The sequence below is a fragment of the Oxyura jamaicensis genome, chromosome 4 (assembly GCF_011077185.1).
Source record: "Oxyura jamaicensis isolate SHBP4307 breed ruddy duck chromosome 4, BPBGC_Ojam_1.0, whole genome shotgun sequence".
NCBI lineage: Eukaryota > Metazoa > Chordata > Aves > Anseriformes > Anatidae > Oxyura > Oxyura jamaicensis.
The window spans coordinates 55,275,377-55,294,698 of NC_048896.1; the positions used below are offsets into that span (position 1 = coordinate 55,275,377).

General features: G+C 36.7%; 1 protein-coding gene across 12 annotated transcripts in view; it reads right to left on the bottom strand.

Moving 5' to 3' along the window:
- Positions 1–1,258: 1,258 nt before the first annotated feature.
- Positions 1,259–19,322, bottom strand: part of GAB1 (GRB2 associated binding protein 1) — a 97,144-nt gene continuing 79,080 nt past the window's right edge. For 7 of the 12 annotated variants that reach the window (XM_035326260.1, XM_035326256.1, XM_035326255.1 and 4 more), the window contains 5 exons: positions 9,220–9,309; positions 7,021–7,114; positions 6,564–6,687; positions 3,442–3,564; positions 1,259–3,153 (listed from right to left, as the gene is read on the bottom strand). In XM_035326260.1, the coding sequence (XP_035182151.1) occupies positions 2,995–3,153; positions 3,442–3,564; positions 6,564–6,687; positions 7,021–7,114; positions 9,220–9,309 (590 nt within the window). In that variant the 3' untranslated portion in view covers positions 1,259–2,994. Of the gene's footprint in view, positions 3,154–3,441; positions 3,565–4,216; positions 4,293–6,563; positions 6,688–7,020; positions 7,115–9,219; positions 9,310–19,322 lie in introns of those variants that run through there. The other 5 variants (XM_035326259.1, XM_035326262.1, XM_035326257.1 and 2 more) reach the window with 4 other exon arrangements.

Here is a 19,322-nt window from a genome sequence, read left to right on the forward strand (position 1 = left end):
GCAACACGAAGTCCCACTCCAGCTTTCTAGGTGAAATATCAAAGTTAGTATCATGTCTCTGATTTTGAATGTTCTTTGGTCAACATGGAAGTAGAAAAAACACTTGAATTAAGGGGAGAAAACAGCTAAGAAATCTAATAAACTCAAGAAAAGTGTTAGATGACTACTTTGTATTCTACTACCTATACGGGCTGAAAACTTATTTGCCTTAACAAAGAAAATAGCCTCAAAATAGAGTTTATTATCAATCATAATAATGCTATGAATGCTGCCAAATTTAAAATGAAGAAAAAAATACGCATAATCTGTAAACCAAGTACTGATGTCAGCAAACAGAGCAAAACCACCTTGTGTCACTAGCTCAAGAAGAGAGGCCAGCCTAGGAAATTCATTTTTTCAGGCATCTATACTTCACTATCAGAGATGCTCAAAACATCTGAAAAACACTATTGACATCTAAAGCATCAGTGCTCAACTACAAGAAAAAACAGTTGTAAATATATATATTTATATATAGACACATGTAGTTGTGTAGTCAGTAAGTGTTTCAAGGAAGGAGGGGTTGGGGATGTGTGAAAGATTAGCAGCCCTTCCAAACTTTCTCCCCCAGATTTGTTTGTTCATTGAGAAAATAAACAACTATACTTTGAAATATTCTAAGATCATAATTACTCCTTGGGCAAATGTGTGAGTGCAGGAGTACACAGCATGACTCTTTCCCACAACAGTAAGCAAAGTAGCTACGGTGCGTAAACAGGAGCAGTGATTATCTAATCACTTCTGCTAACAAATTAGAGGCAACTCATCAGTGGAGGTACACAGTTGCAATTGTACCAATAAAATGATTAAAAGCAGTATGTCCTAAACCAAACATTAGGCTTACCAATTATTCACCATGCCTGTGGTTTTGTCAGCTGTAGCATCAGTGAGGAGCAGTTCACTATTGGATAAGACCTTCAAAGCAGAGTTGAGTTATAGCTCCAGAGTCTTTAAGGATTTCAACTACTTTTGATTAAGCCATCGAGGTCCCCTGGCTTGCATCACTGCTGGCTCTCAGAAGGCTGGGACTCGGATTAATTTAGTTGCTGGTGGCAGGGTTTTACATCAGAGATTTGTTTTGAAAAACTCTTCTAGCCATTTTTTTGTTGTTGTTTGAAAGGTACTAAGAGATAATGTACAACTTCGGGAAAAAAAGTGGTTTGTATCTAGGCACCTTTACACACATATTAATACCCATTCACTGTTTCACAGGACAGAATTTACACATCAAAACTGAACAACTTGATTTATTTAAAATCCACCTCAAAATGCATTGTGTTTAGTCTTTTTTTTTAAAATGAACATTCAAAGCATCAAAATATTACTAATTTAAGAAGAACCTCTGTTAAAAATAACATAATTTACACATGGTAGATTGTGGCTGTGAGGGGAGAGAAACAACCAACGGTAGAATAGGCACAGTACTAAGGCCAACATGCTGGAAAACAACACAGCTTTATACTCAACTTTTAAATGACTTGGACAAAATAAAACAATTGGGTGGGAAAATAAAACCAACCACTTACTTATGGGCATTTGCGTAGAAAAAGTGTTAGTAAATTTTCTATCTAGACCTAACTCGTTCATGTATTTAAAGAGCTCTATTTTCTTCCAGATAACAACAACAATATGTTTCTAAACCAAGACAGATTATTATTTGGAACTGGCATAGTAAAATAAAGGATCACAGTATACAGAGCTTAAAATCCTGTACCAGGAAAGAGCGACAAGTGGTTTACAAGGGGATCATTTAAGAATATTACCTAATTTTTAAAAACAGAGATACAAAATATCAGTTGCATAGGGATTTAAATATAAGGCCAAGCAGGAGAATAAAGTAAAATAAAGATCATAAGAAGGGCACTATGGTGTCAAAACATAGTATTTCTGTTTGAATTATGTCTAATTCAAAATCACAGTATTTTGCTAGTACTACAAACAGTGAATGTCAAACTGTCCCATTAATCTTGAACTGAAAACTGACATTAGAACTTCTAAATAGTACAAAACTAAAGCTCATTGTCTAAACCTGATCAGTGTATTAGCACAATAGTGCTTGGTACGTACCTGATTTATATACTCTACCTTCTGTAAATAATATAAAGGTTATTTCTTGTTAATAAGTGTGAGATCACAATATTACTGCATGCCATCAGTGGTTTGCAGGCTTACTTGATATTTAATTATTCAGTCTTTAAAAGTGTAAGATCCCACCCTGCAGAATCTTCACCCATCAAACACAGAACACTGTCATTAATAAAATACAATAGAAGTTCCACCACTAACAACTAACATATAAGCCAGGATTGTAGGTCTAAACCCAGTATAGTTCATTATTATTAACTCACAGCGATTTTTGTTAGGAAGGTAACCTGTAGACTTCCAAATAATCTTTTGCATGTATTAAATATAAACAAGTAGATAACTAACGGTCATCTCTTGACATTTCAAGTAGATTATTCAATTGTGAAAGTATTTCCGCAAAAATCAATTTTCAGTTGTTAAATGAAGTTCAAATATTAATTTCTGTATCTACATGTAGCTTAATTAACCTAAAATTGTAAGAAATAGTAGTGTAAAGAAAAAAATCTCCAAACAAATTAGGCGTTAAGGTACACTAACTGGGAATACCTGAACCAACATTGTAACTGAAAAAGTGCATAAACATGGTAATACTACAGATGTGTTAACTACAGAACAAAAAGTTTTCTGAAAGCTAAGCGATACTATTTTACATGTTATTTACAGGTTGCAAATTTTCCAGAGACCACATAGTCGATTTATGATCTTAAAATTCTTTTGATACATTTGAAGTGTCATTTGGCTTCCATCCTGTTCGGTCAAGAACCTATTCACGCACCAGTGAATACTGTACAATCAAGCCATGCTGCCATTGTGGTCCTGTAATTCTTCAAAATTCACTTCTTTCTGTTCTCCAAAGAAAAGGCAGTATATTCACTTCACACTTTTTGTTGGTGTTTCAGATTCTGTAGACTGTCTCCCATCAGTCCATGCCTCCCGTGTGCTCTTCAGTGCTAGTGTTTTCTGCTGGTCAACCACTACATAATCAACTCTTTCATCTGCCACACTGCTGCCTGAACCACTGCTCTTTTTCTGGATAAAGACGGGGGTGGGGAGGGGGGGGGGGGGGGTTGAAAAAAAAAAAAAAAAAAAAAAAAAACAGTTATAACAAACTAACAATTTATTTATTAGAAAATTAAATGCATGTCTCAAACAGATATAGAACAAGTACCTTTCAATAACAGGTCCAATAGAACCTCTCCAATTGACCTTTGACAAACTAATTAGGGTGATCTTGCTGGAGGTTCTTTCCCGGCAACTACTTGTGAAGAAATTCTAAGCACCTCATGGCAGAAAAGCACAAGTTCAAAATTTGCTCACCTTACGAGGTGGGGTAGATTTTCCTGAATCTAGGTCCAGATCTAAATATTCTACTTGTTTATCTCCTTTAGGTTTTACCATGGGGCTGCTTCCTCCATCGAGACTGTTGCTACCGAACAAATTCTGAAATTATAATACAAATAATTTCAGCTGCCGATGTACATGCTAATAGTTGAAATTATCAAATATACTTATTATAAACTGTCAAAATATTCAAGGTTAAAAAAACTGGCTGAGGTCTTACAATCAGTTAAACCATGCAAGTTTTACTGACATTGTGCAACAAGTATATTAAATTGTAAGTGGAAATGGAACAATGTTGAGCTTGGGACAGAGTCAAAAGCCAAGGGGGGTTCGGTAAGGGAACCCAAAAAACAACCCCCCGAAGTTAAGGTTGCAACCAAATCAATGTGTCTTCCACCTAATACCCCTTTCATATCACAATATAAGAATGGAGTGGTTTTGGTGTTTCCTTCATTTATTTATTTCTTAAAGAATTTGTTACATCTCAAATCTAGCATTTCTTAATCACAATTATAAAAAATAATTGATATTAAATACCTGAGGAGAATTTCAGCCTTACAATAGCAGCAAAGCTCCAAATGAAACTTTTGCATGTCACTCAAAAGCTACCATAATTAAGCTTAAAATCAAAAGGTATTATTCAATTATTAAAACTAAAATATTAAAACTTGGGGAATTTGTACAGAGCTGCCTGAACTGAAGTTGCATTGCATACCTAAATTTCAATTAGCCCATACTTTTACAACCTCACCTCCTCTGTCCTCTCCCAGCCTGATCCCTCCCTCTTAACAGGTGTTATAGGAACAGTACAATAGAAGGACTCTTCTCTAAAAGATAAAGAAAAAAAGGAAGACAGAGGGCAGCAGTCAGCAAAAAATGAAGAGGAAGGCAGAAGGAAAGACAGAAGGGTAAGGCTGACAGCAACTTGAAAGAAAGCAGAATATTGCTGATTTTATTAAATAAAACAGAAGTGCAACATGTCTAAACAAGATGGTTCAAAGCTGATGACAGAAAAGGATGAAAAAAGTCTGGACTCCTTTCTAAGATGTTGTTGGAACAAATCAAAACTTTTGAAAAGTCTATGTAATTAATTAGCACACATTAAAACAAAGGCCTTGACATATCTGAAAACATTCAGGTTCTCTAGGAAATAAAATATTTTATTGGTTAAATCTTAACAGGCCGGGCTTTTTCAATCCATGTTATTCATTGCACCTGTATCGTCCAACTCATTAAGTGGTAAACAAGGACAAACAAACAACTGTGACAAAGGTTCATTTTTGTTGCCCAAACTCTCGAAATATATTTCTGCATATTTAACAAAAATTGGGATCTGTATAAAGGTTTCCAGCATAAATTTCAAAAGCTCTTACTCATTAAACAGAAAAGGTTATGTTTTTTCAAACAAACTAGACAGGCAGAACATCAGCATTAGAAAACAAGCTTAAAATAAATGAAAACAGAAGGATATCTGTAGAACAACCTTGAAGAAAGAATGGTGCAAGCAAACAGAAGACACTAATGACAGGCCATTTTGGCTGCAATATTAAATACACCATCTTAGCACTGAAGTTAACCCCCCTGAAACAGCATTGTAAGAATCAACAGGAATCTCCACTTCTAATTGTGATTCTACTTATGGGAAGAGGCGACTCCAAACATTTGTGCAAAACAGGACATTTTTTGCATCTGTAAAATGGGATGTGACCATTTACTTACCAGTGCCTCTTGCACAGGGCTCTTGTAAGAGATGGGCTAGGTTTTTACATCATTGGCACCCCACTGCTGAAGCACACTTCACCTGAGAAGCGCACTTGCACTGCCAACAGGTCAGACACTGCACAACATACGAGCCAGACTTTCCGTGGGCTCATGAGCTTGCACTGAGTCTGAGCTGCTGCAGAGAAGTCAGCAGGAGGGGCTTGCGCAGGGGGACCTAAGAGGTGGTATCCACAGGCAGCCATGGAGCACGAGAGGTAGAAGACTGGAGGGGACTGGGGAGGGTATGTGGGACAGCAGGGGGTGGGTAGCAAGCAGCACTGTGAGAAGAGTCCAGGGGGTAGTGAAACGGGATAGCACATGCCATATAGGAAGGCAGACAAATGAATAGCACAAAAAAGGTGGCAGCAGGCAAGCTCTACCCCAAAGGAGGTTTGGAAACCATAGCTTCATAAGGCTTTAAAAGTGAAAAATGTATTCCCCACTAAAATAGAATCCAAGCATTAAAAATGTTGTAATTGCATTGAAACTACCCTGACCCAAAACCTGGAGCAAAGATGCAGGTATCCCCCTACTGCTTTAAGGATATTCTGGACTATGTTTCATTTCAGGACTAGGCCTACTGCTGTTCTTTTACTTGAGAACGCCATTGCATTTTCTCTCTCCCCAGTTAAAACAAAGAAACAAAAACAAACTACCACACAGAATACATCACTAATTTTTCATAACTAGCTCTGACAGCACTGCAAGCTAAATATTTGGAGCTTTACCATCTGAATTAATTCTCCCTAAAAGGGAAAAAAAAGAATAGATATTTAGTATACAAAGCCCCATTTGACTTTTTTTTTTTTTTTTTTTTTAAAAAAAAAAAAGAAGCCTAATAAAAGCAGAAGCAGCTCAGGTTTTTTTGTTGTTGTTGTTTTCAACAGAATACAAACATATCGATCCTTTTTTTCCCTCCATCCTTTCCACATTTCTTGGAAGATCTCCTTTTAGTAAAGGTTTTTAAGCCTGTCTTAGAAGTTTTATGAATAATTTATTTCCCTTGATGCCCTGATACTGAATTGCTACATAGTCTAGAACTAACAATGGCAGACAAGAGGAGATGGTTTCTAGGGAAAAGAGAAAATCACATGTTGACCTGTTTTGTAGAACAGACATATATACTAACCATAGTCACTATAAATGAGTATACTCTTAACTTCCACAGTGAAATCTTAACGAAACTGCAGTTTTATTACACAGATTTATTATTAAGATTTTTTATCTAGAAATATAAAAGAAGGTGATGTTGAGTGGAAGGATTTGTGTTGTGTTTGCATGATTTAAAAGTAAGGACTGCACAGGAAGAGAGTAGTTAAGATGTAGATTTTACATACTGGGTCTTCAGTGGACTGATTTGGATTCATGGAAACATAATTCTCTTCACTGTCATGCGAGTCACTGCTGGAAGTTGTACTATGAACTGAATCCGGTCTGGGAGACATGGGAAACCTGGAGGAGCTAATTACCAGGAATTATTTTACAAACAATACATCTTGAATATCTTAAACCTCCTGGTAAACAACAAAAATAAGCACGTTAGAGCTGAAATTTTCATTCAAGATTACTAGAGTATTGCATTTTTTTGGTTATGTTGTCTTTTACATATATTTCAAAATAAAAAATCATTGACATACTTTGTCTTAACGCATGCATGCATATACACACACACTTCCAAAGGAAACCTCAATCTGTATTACACAGGCTGAGAATATAACACAGATGTGTATACACATGTATTAACACTAGTCAACAAAAACAGTTAATCCAAATGAAGAAAAGCTAGGAACTTACTCTCGTGCAAAGCTTCTGGTGATAGGAGATCTAACTGGGGCTTGTAATTCTTCCCATTCAGGCAGCGGTTTTATTTCTAGTGGAGCTGGTTTTGCTATATAAGAAACAGACAACCTTAAAGCACGGAACATTCCCAAACAAACTTAAATTTAATAGCTTTTCAAATTGTAAATGCCAAAAAGAAATACTTTTTCAAATAGTGAAAACTAGTAAGGAAAAGGAGACACTTCAATTCCTATAAAGCTATGATACATTAACATGTAGTTTAAATTTTCCAGTTAATAAAAAGCAACAGTATTTAGAAAAAAAAATTAAAAATTTGGAAGATACACTCATACATACAATTTCCATTTCGAAGAGACTGAAAATGGCAGCATCATGTTCTGTGTTTACAGTGGCACAATGACTTGCTGAACTGACAAGTGCAGATAGGGTTGACAGTTTCAGCTTAAAATGCCAGCACAGCCAACTCCGTATACTTTTCCTGGCTCGTGGACAATGATTATTATGCAAACTCTGCTCTCACTGCATGCATGTGCCCCTACAGATTAGGTTTCACAGCTCAAAGTGTGGGCAGAATCCGCAACTAAGTTTGCAAAATGGAGAGATGAGCCAATACTTAAATTCCAAAAGGTGTTTGGCTTGCTTCAGTGCTCACCAACTGGAAAGCAGAGCAATGTGTTTGTGCCATTGGTGATAGCTAACGTGCTAGAAAAATTGCCATTTTTAAATTCCATTTTTGGAACAAAAACACAAGTTGATTGTTAGTGAGAAACATCATCTCTCCCTCCAACTTTTGTTTCGTCCTTCCTAAGCATTTAAAAAAATCAAGAAGGATCAAGGGACTTGTAGGGAACAAAATTACATATGGTTAAACTGTTGCCACAGTTCAAATCTCAACTTCATTCTCCCTAAAACTCTTTTAAGAGGATAAAAAGCAAAGCCATTGAAATAACATCCAGCCCCACCCATCCCCCAAATTATCTGTTTGCTGCATGTTAACAAATTCACCAAGATCAAGTATCAGGCATGCAGAACTAGTTCATGTAGAATAAAAGCTGTCATAAGCGACCACATGAGGAACTGACAGAAATCAGTTGCTTAATCAGCGTGGTTGTTACTTGCAAGGAAAAAAACAGAACCGTACTCATCATACTTTCATTATACTCACTCTTCAGATAGAGTTTACTGAACAGTCAGCTATCTTACATATCAAACAAAGACTTATGATTCACATTTTCTGGATAAGTACAAGTCTTTAGCATCCCAAACAATTTTATCCTTTAATTAAAAAGTCATAATTACTCAAAGCATATCAAGTCTGCTTCAGTAATTGTGCCACTTCAACTCACTTGCTCATAAAAAGCTGTCACCACAGCCTCAGAAGAGGACCTACAACTCATCTATGTCAAGGTATAAGCTATCATACGAGATACAGTGGCAGAACTGAACTTTACATAGGCAAGATGATCCTGAAGATTGAGTGACACAGAAATTATCAGCTCAGCTCCAGTCCTCTGTCAAGGCCTGAGGCTAAATGGCAGGTATAATCAGTGGCCAAGGTACCACTCCAGTAGAAAGAGTAAGGACTGTAAAAGGAATATTTCATCTGGTTGCAGTGGGCTTTAACAACCAAAGGTACTGATCAGCAACACTTCTGTGGGATTTTTGATGTTATCTGTAATTTGCTCTACTTCACATGACAATACCAAACACCACCTCAGCACCTTAATTTAAGCCCAGACTAATTGCAACGTTCATGAAGTTACCTACATAAATCACTGTATTATTAAAAGGCCACAGGATTGATATTTTGCCTTCAGCATTTAACCAACAGCAGAAGACCCAAGTAAACGGTGATTTCAGGTTTATTACCTAACAAAAGATAGTTCAAGCAACTTACATGTAAGTCATACATACTTTTTCTAAACTAACAAAAAAGTAAATCCAAAATACAAACATCTAAAATTTAAGAGATCTAGCATCTATGTTAGTGTCAAGGTAACGTATTCATCTGCTGTTCGCAACAGAAAGGCTTTACAAATTCTTACATAGTTTTTTGCTTGGCATGGGATTCGTGCCTACGATCTTAGATTATAATAGAAGAAAAGACTAGAGGAGAGTTATAGAGTAACAGCTTAATTTTTGTTTTATTTATTTTTATAAAGCTCCACATACATACAGTGCTCAAGTACATACCCTTTCTTCTTGTAGTAAAGTCACCTATGGTTTGTGAATCAGTTCGCTCTAAACCATGTGGTTTAGGTCTTAAAATTTTAGGACTTTGACCTAATTGGTAAAAAGAAGACTCTCTTAATATAATATTCTTTTTATAATTGGAAAATGGAATTTTGTAAATAAACAGCACAACCCCCTGCAGAAAGGTTAACACCACAAGCACAAGCAAGCTGCTGAAGGAAGAGTTTTACAGTCTAGTTAGGTCTCACGCTAAAGGCTTAAGCACCAAACTTGAAACAAAGAAAACACTGCATGCAAATCATTTGCTGGAAGCAAGCATAAAAGCTGTATACAAAAAGGCTAAAACATATATCAACAAATTTTGTAACTGACCACTATTTTCAAGTTGTATTACATAAATTCCATATTTCAGGAATATCTAGCATGACCTTTCTGTCAAGCAACTCTGTCACCTTTCAGACATAAGTCAAGCTACCCTCAAAGAAATTAAGTCCTCTTTAGCTCCAGTATTACTTTGGAAATAGGGATGGTTTGGGGAAACGTCCTATCCACTATGTACCCTCTTAGCTGAAAAGCCACCAAGAACTCCGTATTGTAGCTGAACTTATTACTACGAGATCTGTATCGATCTTCATCAAAATCCCGTCCCTGACCTTGCAGAAGCAGGGTGACTATCTTTCCAAGCTCCCAGCCTGTGTACAGCATAGAGCACCCCAGCCCTCACCACAAACTGCCCTATCAGAAAATGACATCTAATTTTTTTCCCATTGTATATAAGCATACGCAAGTACAGTAGATGCACTAATCATTCCCTAATATTCTATGCTATCACACAACACAAACTTTTAAATGAACCTGGTAACACGATGAGTACAAAATTAGAAAACATTTTAGATTCAACAAGCTCCCTCCAGGCAGTAGTAATATAACCCCCTTCTCAGTAAGGAACCTCTTAGCCAACTTCACAAAACTCTGCCAGCAGTTCTGGTCACACTGTGTATTTTAAATAAATACAATCAATAATGCATGATAACTAACTTGTCATGGAAGTCTACATGACAAAGGGTTTGTTTAATATTACAAAAAGTGAGTGCCTTCAAGTGGTACACCAAGAAGCCATATGAAAGGTAAAGATTTACAATAAACCAAGTAAGTTTAAGGCTGATCATGTTCAAAAGTTGCCCTACCGCACAAAAGGGAAAAGGACTGGCACGGACTCAGATGTGGGCTGGTACTACCAGCAATGAGTGAGAATGCTTTGTAAAAATAAATTTGGCAATGAACACCAGGAGTTTGCAAATCTCTACCCCAAGGGTTTTGCATATGAAGTGCTCTATTACTGTTATCGCTAAGTTTTGGGAATAACCAAATAAGAAAGATAAACAGATTTTTTTTTTTTTTACTGTATCTTAAATTTTACACAGCACTTCCAAGAGACCATGCAGGTAAGACTATATATTTACTAATATTGCCACACAGCAGCTTTAAAACAAAAGAACACAAAATTATTTTCACGCAAAGGCTTCTTCTCTAATTTCAAAAACAGATGATCCCTTAAATGACTAGAAGTGCTAATGAAAAGACCAAGTGGCTGGGCAATGCTGACCAAAGACTTGGTCTGTCAAGTGGTACACACAGTATTTCTGTAAAGTACACCGTTGACTGGACCTAGATCAAAAGCATGACCCAACACGCTGCCAAATTTATTCTGTGTTGATTCAATATTCCTAAGTACCTTGCCTACAACTCTATGATAAAAGCTTGCCTATACAAAAGGCCAAGATCTCAAGCTCAATTGAACAGATTTAGAAGTTCAAATTCCAGTGTTTTCTAATAAGAACAATTTGATGCTCAATATCCTTACCTAGTCGTATTAATTCTGTTTCAGTTTTGTAATCTGATTTAAAAGAAACTCAGGCCAATACAATTCAATTTAAAATGCCAATCAACGTACTTACACATGAGCATAGATCGTAAGTACAGTGAGAAATCTAGCACACATAATAGGGTTAATGAAATTATTTAACCAGCACGTACTTTATAACCTCTCCTCTCATAGCCAAATGTAGGCTGAAGCAACTGAAACCAACAGTATGGGAGAGAAGCACATGGAAGTCAGGGCTGTGACTCATTATTTCCACTTGTGTTAATGATTCTACGTGGTCTCATGCACCTAACCTTCCTGAACTATGTGATTATCCCTGTTTGTAAAATATGGGCATTATGTAATTGCCTGCCTCATACTTAATTTAGCACTTCAAAACTGTTCTGAGGCTTTCTGAAGAGCTATATAAATAAGTACAGGTCCCTATAATATTTCTCTTGTGCATCAGACAAGAACATACAAAATGTTCCAGCATAAAATAGACTGAGTTTTCATCTCTTCCTCCTGAAAGACTGTTCAACCTAAAATAAATTTAGTGGCAAAACAGCTTGCTGCTACCAGATAGCCAGGATAACGCAGTTCCCCTAGTTAGTTTGTCACAGGGAGTTAAAATACTTGCGCAAGTTTTCCCTCTCTACAAAATGAAAAAACAAAAGGCCTAAACTCTTTTGAGGAGCTTACATTGCAGTAGGAAAAATCTGACACCAGTCAAAGGAAAAGGAGTTGAGGGAAAAATCACAATCATGAGACTGATGTTTCTTATTTTTGGGTCTGTATTACAGAATTCCTCTACTCCATTTTTGTTCATTTAAGAGAAAAAATAACTTAAGGCTATGGCACAGAAAAGCCCTTGATACTATCTCAAACTCCTTCAAAAAGCACATTTTAAATAAATCCATCAAAGAATTTCAAACTACCATTCCTTATCTAAATATCAGCAGTTCTGCTACTCTATTAGTAGTATCTACAAACAGAAGAACAATTTTTTAGAATTGAAAAAGCTTAAATACTACAATTGAAATTCCTAATGCTAACCCAACGTAACCCCTCTACAACGTAACCCCTCCAAGCTTGCAGGAAGCAAAGTGCTCTCAGAGTAAAGAGCTGGATATAACAGAGAAAATGCATCATACCTGTACAACGGACTGGTCTCCAATGTTTATCCTCCAAAATAATCTCCCAATAACTGTGATAGGACCATTCCTCTAATTAGCTTACTAAAGGTGATGCGAGGTGTCTGAGGAGCTCCCAGCTCCATATGGCATTCCAACACCAGTGACACTGAGGAATGCATTTCCTATGGTTTAGGCCCACTGGCTCTAGTTTACCTTAGCTAATGTTTAGGCACTCATATGAAGCAGTGCTTTTAACTTACAAACCTATTTCGGGAACGACGAATCTGAGTTTAAATACAGTTTATACCTTTTATTTATTTATTTATTTGAACTAAAAGGAAACATGATAAAACAACTGGAAAAGAGCCCACAGAAGGAAAAAAAGCCAAAACACCAAATAAGTTACAGCAAGTGAAACCAACCAAACAAGAAGTGAAAATTAGATGTTTTCTTTGTTCAGTCAAGTCACCACCTGTAAAATGCAAAATGCTACAGCCAGAAAAAACTCAGTTTCTACATACTCAGTGATACAAATACTGTGCAAGGGCACTCTGAGCTGAAACATCACTAACAAAGTATATTTTTCTAACAAATGTCTGCTTGTAAAAACTGCCAAGTAGAACAAGTGATTATGGATCCAGCATTAGAGTGCAGTCAGATGGCATGAATTCTGCTCCTGGCATTTTGGTGCGTGTCAATGCTGCCTTTGTCTCACAAGTCATCAGGAGAAGAGTCCATTTCACTTGTTTGATTTTGTTTCAAATAATGGTATAATTGAAAAAAGTTTTTGTTTTGTTGCCTTTTTTTTTCCCATTGCCTAATTTATTTTCTTGCTTGCCAAAAACACCTTGAAATATAATGTGGGAAGGGTGAGGGGGAAGCAGAGAGGAAGCTTTCTCACTGCAGCGAAGTCCTGCATTAGAGTAGGTAGGTCCAGTTTTGGTTCTGAGAACATAAGGCACCCAGTGAAGAGTCTCATTTTGTTTTCAGGCTATAGCCTTGAAGCACTGGTACTAACAAGACTTCTGTTAAAAAGAAGCTTGTTTTTTGAGTGGTTGCTTGCTCTCCATAGCTTGGTGGCAATGGATTTTACATCAGGAAATAGCAAACATCCTCATGAATGAGGCCAACACGCTCTTTAAATGCCAGGTATTTACAGCTTGAAATTTTAAAGTAAATCTACTAATGTGAGATAAAATTTCAGAAATGTGTGATCCGCTAATGCTGTTTCCTGGCCAACAGGACTCTAATCCTCACAAGACAAGGAGATCAGACATAGGAATGCTAAAGCACTGCTTTACTTGGAATAGAAAGGGGAGAGCAAGAGGCAAAAACATCCACGAGTGTCCTGCATCAATAGAAGTACTTTGAGAGCAACATCACTGAAAGCATTTTTCAGTTTCCATTACATACATAAAGATGCTGCATTTATTTATTTAGAGAAACTGAAATTTGCAGAGGTCCAAGAATTCCAGTACTCAGAACTGCTGTGTCCTTTTCCTTAAAAAACAAGGCTGAAGCTCAGTCTCAGTCCCACAGGGTTTATTATTTGACTTTCAATTATGCAGAATAACCTCCCCCATCCTTCTCTTCCTCACCCCAGTGAACTCCAATTCCTGAGTACATAGTCTTCAACATGGAGCTCTACAAATATCCTGAATTTGCTTTTTCATCTGTTTTTATTAAGACTATTTCCTGCTAAGGTACTTCTAATTAGAAACATGTATTTAGTTGCACAAGATGCATATCCATTTCCATACTAGTATCCTGCAACAAATAGGAGTATCAATACTGTGCTTAGTTCTGGTCAATGGTTCCACACAGATTGTCATGACTAGTCTCTTTATAAACAGTAAAAACAAAGTAGAACCAGCTCATTCTTTCAAAATTATGAATTAAAATCAGTCATCTAAAGAGATACTCTCCAGTTTTCTTACACACCTTTATATTCTCCAAATAACTTATCTCAGAGCACTGGTACTTTGGATACTGCAGAAATTAAGAATGAATTAGAAAAAACATCTGATTATAAAGGCAAACTGTATCTGACAGTTAAGGTTCACTGGTATTCATAAAAGACTTGCCAAATGCCACAAAAACTATTCAGAGAATACCAAAGCTATTAATCACCCAAATACTATTTGACTGCTCTAATTTGAAAGTAATTCTACATGTCTATATTTAACAATCCCCCAACGCATGATCAACTAAAAGCCTTCAATACCAAAGGTAGTGGTTTAAGACCAAAGTACAGAGTTCTGATGTGTTTATTGATTAGTAGCTTAAAGCTGTACCAAGACGCATGAAGTCCAACAGACACTACTTAAGATTGCTTTCACTTTTTTTTTTTTTAAATGAAAGCTGAAAAACAGAGCAACTTGTTCCTTGAAAAAAAATCAAGCCTAATATTAAATCTATAAAAAATGCTAAAGGGATAGCATGACTACGTATATAAAAAAATAAGTTTGCTTAAACAGGCATTAAAAAACAGGGAAGAAAAAAAAACAAGGAGAGGAAAAATATAGAGGGTTATCACCAGTATTCTCCTGTTACTGCTCTCCCTAGGATCTCTGAAGTTTTACAGTACCATCTCTACAACTAGTACCAGAGTAATTCTTGCAGGTTGTCTTCAGAAAACACGTTTAATTTTTAAAAACCATTAAATTCTGTAAGTCATAGCTTCATTTACAGCTTTAATATAGCTATACACGAAAGTCTTGGAATTATTTGTTGTTTCAAAGTTTTGAGACCAATCACAGCTGCAAGTTAAGGATTGGTGGACCATAGGAAGGCACTATTAAATTCATTCAAAGCTTGTAACCAAAAACTAGCCTCATAGAAGTAATTTAGTACTGCCGTGGAGGAAGTGTAATACTCCTGGAGTACTATATGCGGAGGAAGGCTTTGGAGCTTGGGGGAAGAATCAGTAAATTTGTATTCATCCTGCTTTAGGGACTCTGAAAAAGCACCAAAACATCCCCAAAAGTGTTATTTTTTAAAAATTCTTAAAGGGAACAAATACTAAGTGTAACTTCCAAGAGTAAATAGAACAATTAAGTGCTTGGATTTCTTAAAACAAAATGAAAAAGTACTTCTGCTCTGAAAAGCCATCATGAAAATTAATTGCTTATTCATCAGATCTTCATTTTAGTTCTTCCTATGGATTAAAACCATCATTCACAATTTTTCTTTGCCTACTTGTCCTGGAGCCTGACTAAATGATCTTTCATTTAAGAATATGAAGCTATCATGATAGTGTGGAACTCCGCAGAGTCGCCAACTTCTTTTAGACTTCCCCCCTTTTTTCCGTAATTTTTCAAGTCTTAGTTGTCACAAATGTTTTAATTGTTTCTCTGAAGTTTTATTTCACAATGCTGGTGTGGTGCTCCTGCTATAATCAGGATGTGCAATATGTTCACATCGTCCAACTCAACACATGTAAATATTTAACAAGGCAACTGTTCACTAGGCTATTTATAACTGAACTTCATTATTAATGAGGGTTCTTAATTTCCTTAACAAGTAACGATTTTGCTTGAGATTTTTAAACGATCATACTGAACTACCACAATGGGTGAACATGACTGTCATCCAGAAGCATCACAGTGGGTCATATGGTGGCCAGAATAGGGCAGATGCTTCCTGTCACATGTGAAAGTTCTGTGCGTAATTCCCTCTTCAAAGTGGGCCTACACTTTTAAATGTACTTTGGAAAAAAATAATTTATGAGGTTAATCTGGTTGGGAGATGCTCATGGGTACTTACAGAAAAGACAGACTTTTATAAGCAGTCCACTTGTGTGGTTTGATCACATAAATTATGTCATGTAACATCTTAAATGATAAAAAATCCTAAAGAAACCAACCAGATTAAGTGAACTCAACAAGAAGCAGCAACATTTTTTAAACAGTTACAAGCACCAACTGAGATTTTTTTTCCCCCCTTTGTTTCTTTTAATGTGCAACTGGGTATTTTATTTGCATGAAGAGAAATGAGTACATCACTAACTCTAAATCCTCATTTACTGTTTGCTGGGCTCAAAATTACCAGGGCCAGCAGCAGTTTCTTTTCAAGATAATCACGTGGACTGAAGTTGCAAGAAGCATCTCTACACAAAGTTCTGATGATTTATTTTTGTTGAAAGACAAATCTTTTGGGGGAAAAAAAGTGAAAAGGCACTACAGTAGCTATTTGTTATTCCTGCCATCAGCAAAATAAGCTGTGAAATTCAATCTAAGACTAAGAAGGAAAATCTTAAAAATCATCTTGAACATAATTTAACTCTAATGACATTCAGATAAATATAACTGCCAGTGAAGATACAACAAACAAAATCCAGTACAATGTGACATCTAAGGAACAGGGAATCAGAGTTCCTGACCATTAGCAATTTGATTACTGATCCTGAATACATCGTTCCATCACACTTCCCAACAACCCTGAGCTAGTATCTGCACCAATCTGTCTTCTTCTGTGAAGTGTTTTTTTAAATACTACAGATCAACATTACAAAAATAGTAGCACTACACTCCAATCAAGTGAGTTTTAACTTTTCATTTTCATTCCATAGTGGGCATGACTTGTTAATTAAGCAATATGCTCACAGTTGATATTTTTCTTTTTTAGAACCTTAAAAAAAATCCCCTTTGGTGCAAAGTCATGCTACCCTTTAGAAAATGGAAATTACCACAGTATGCTAAGCAGAGCGCCAGACTAAGACTCTGAAGAACAAAATTCTGCTACAAATTCCACCACAAAATTGTTCGATTCAGATTGCAAAAATTACAACTTCTAAAAAATAACTTAGAAAAATTACAACTGGGGGTGTCATTACCATGCACACAAACACCCCATCTCATTCAAATACTGTCTTCGCTTAGCTAGGCGAATTTTCACAGCAGCTGGAATAGAGGCCCACTCCTTCTCCAGCCACCTCCTGACCAACAAAACCTAATTCTAAACCCCCTACCCCTTCTGTTTTCATCCATGTGCTTCCCTTGATCTACAAATAAATACCACATTTGTATTGAAGATTAAGGTTGTCTGAACTCACAGATTTCTGTCAGGCCTTAAAACTTTCTCACAGACTGCCAGCACAGCCAGCCAGCACCTGCCCGTTCAAGACATTTTGCTATACAGAATTACTCCCTGTGAAGTGGCAAAATGTTTATTATGGTCCTACAAGCTGTCAGCAGGCTGGGATCACAGGATCCCCTGCCTCATATCACAACCCTTTTTAGATATTTTGAAGAGCCCTAGGAAAGCACAAGGTGGAGCAGAAGAGAACCTGGCTGCTTGTTCTCTGCAGCCTTCGCTTTCCTTAGCTTGCCTCACTGCACTTGGGTACTTTTAATTCTACTGTTCCTTCTTTGATAAGCAGCATTTTGAAGAAGGAACATGTGAGTGCCCCAAAGTAAAATGCGAAAGCACCATTCTGCAGCAGAACCAGTCACAGAGCCTTTTAACAACTCAGAGAACATACCCAACTGCAAGGATGGATCCAACATTGATGCTGGTTGAGGCCTTTTGCTAGCAACAGTGCTTCCAATATAGCATCATGACTACATGCAACCATAGCAAGCCAAAGAGCCAAAAAGCAGAAATACAAAATCAGTGCAGACAACATATAAAAATAATAATATAATATTAAAAAACAGCATCCTGAACAAAACACATTTTCAAGGAAAGCTTTTTTTTTTTTTTCCATTCAGTTACAGATGACTGCAGAAAAGCATCTGGCCAAATGCTCTCAATTTTGTCCCAAGTAATGTATCACTTACCTTTTAGTATGCTTCTCTAAAGAAATAGTAAAATGCTTTGATTCCAGGTACTGGGGCTGTAAGCCAGCACCATGTTTTGAAATTACTTTCAAGACTTCCAGAAAGTACTGGAAGCCCTCCCTACTTACAACAGCAGCTGTGAGCCAGAAGAGTGAAACTACATAGAAGACTTGAGATTGCACTGCATTTCCTCTCCCACCCCTCCAGACCCCCATGCTGTAGAAGAAAGCCATTTTAGAAAATGGAGGAAAATGACACAGAGCATGTCATACCACCATGCCCTCCTGCTCAGGCTACTCCTACTAGGAAGGCTGAACTTCTGGCTTTCAAAAACTGAAGAAGTGCCCACACACTGTGCATGTAGCTTAGTGACTTTTAGAAATATGTTTTGCTGACATTTAGTTTATCAGCGTCACTGATTTTCATAATTCATTCCTCAGTCAGAACTGGGAAAATTTTAACAACTTCTCTAGAACTTTAGGTGCTTATATCAGAGTTGTGAAGACATACATGTTCAGTCTCTGCTGCTGATAGACAAATTGCCAGATCTTTGTTGCCTAGTACATGATTCTCCAAAGAACACAAGTGATCACACATGTATCAATCGTTACCATATCCATTTGCTACCATTGCCAAACTACACTGTCTGTAAACTTGCAAGTGTAGAATAGAGGAGGTGCATAAACATGTAGATTTGACAATAAGAAGCAGTGCCTTCTTTATGGGCTAGCTTCACTGCATTATTTCTTTGTGATATTCAGTGCTAAAATTGCATTTGACAAACTTCCCTAGCCCACACAGAAACATGAAGCATTAGCTCTGGCTCAGTAAGCTAAAGGTGATGATATTTCTCAATATGCCTACAAAGAAGGAATTGTAGACCGTGCAAAATACAATTTTTGCAGTACTGTCTGTAACCAATGAAAACAGTACATCAGCTTCTTCAGACAGAGCACAATACAGCCCTCATACACCTGGAGGCCTTACAACCAATACACCAGATCTCAGTAAGGGCAGTAACATCACATCTACAGAAGCAGTGGTTGTTTCCAGCAGAAATTCTTTAACCAATTATATTAAAAAAAAATAATTAAAAAGATCAATACCCAGAGCTTAACTATTTTATGTGCCATTTCATCCCTATGTCTACCTAGATGTTATTAAACATGCTGGCCCACTTTTTACTTTTTGTGCACTAATATTTGACAAAGCACCACTGCAAAACATTTATATGACCATAAACAACTTCATAATAGAAGCTGCTATAAGAACTTGAAAGCTGAAACAGCAACACAGTAGGACATGAAGCATATACTTGCTTTC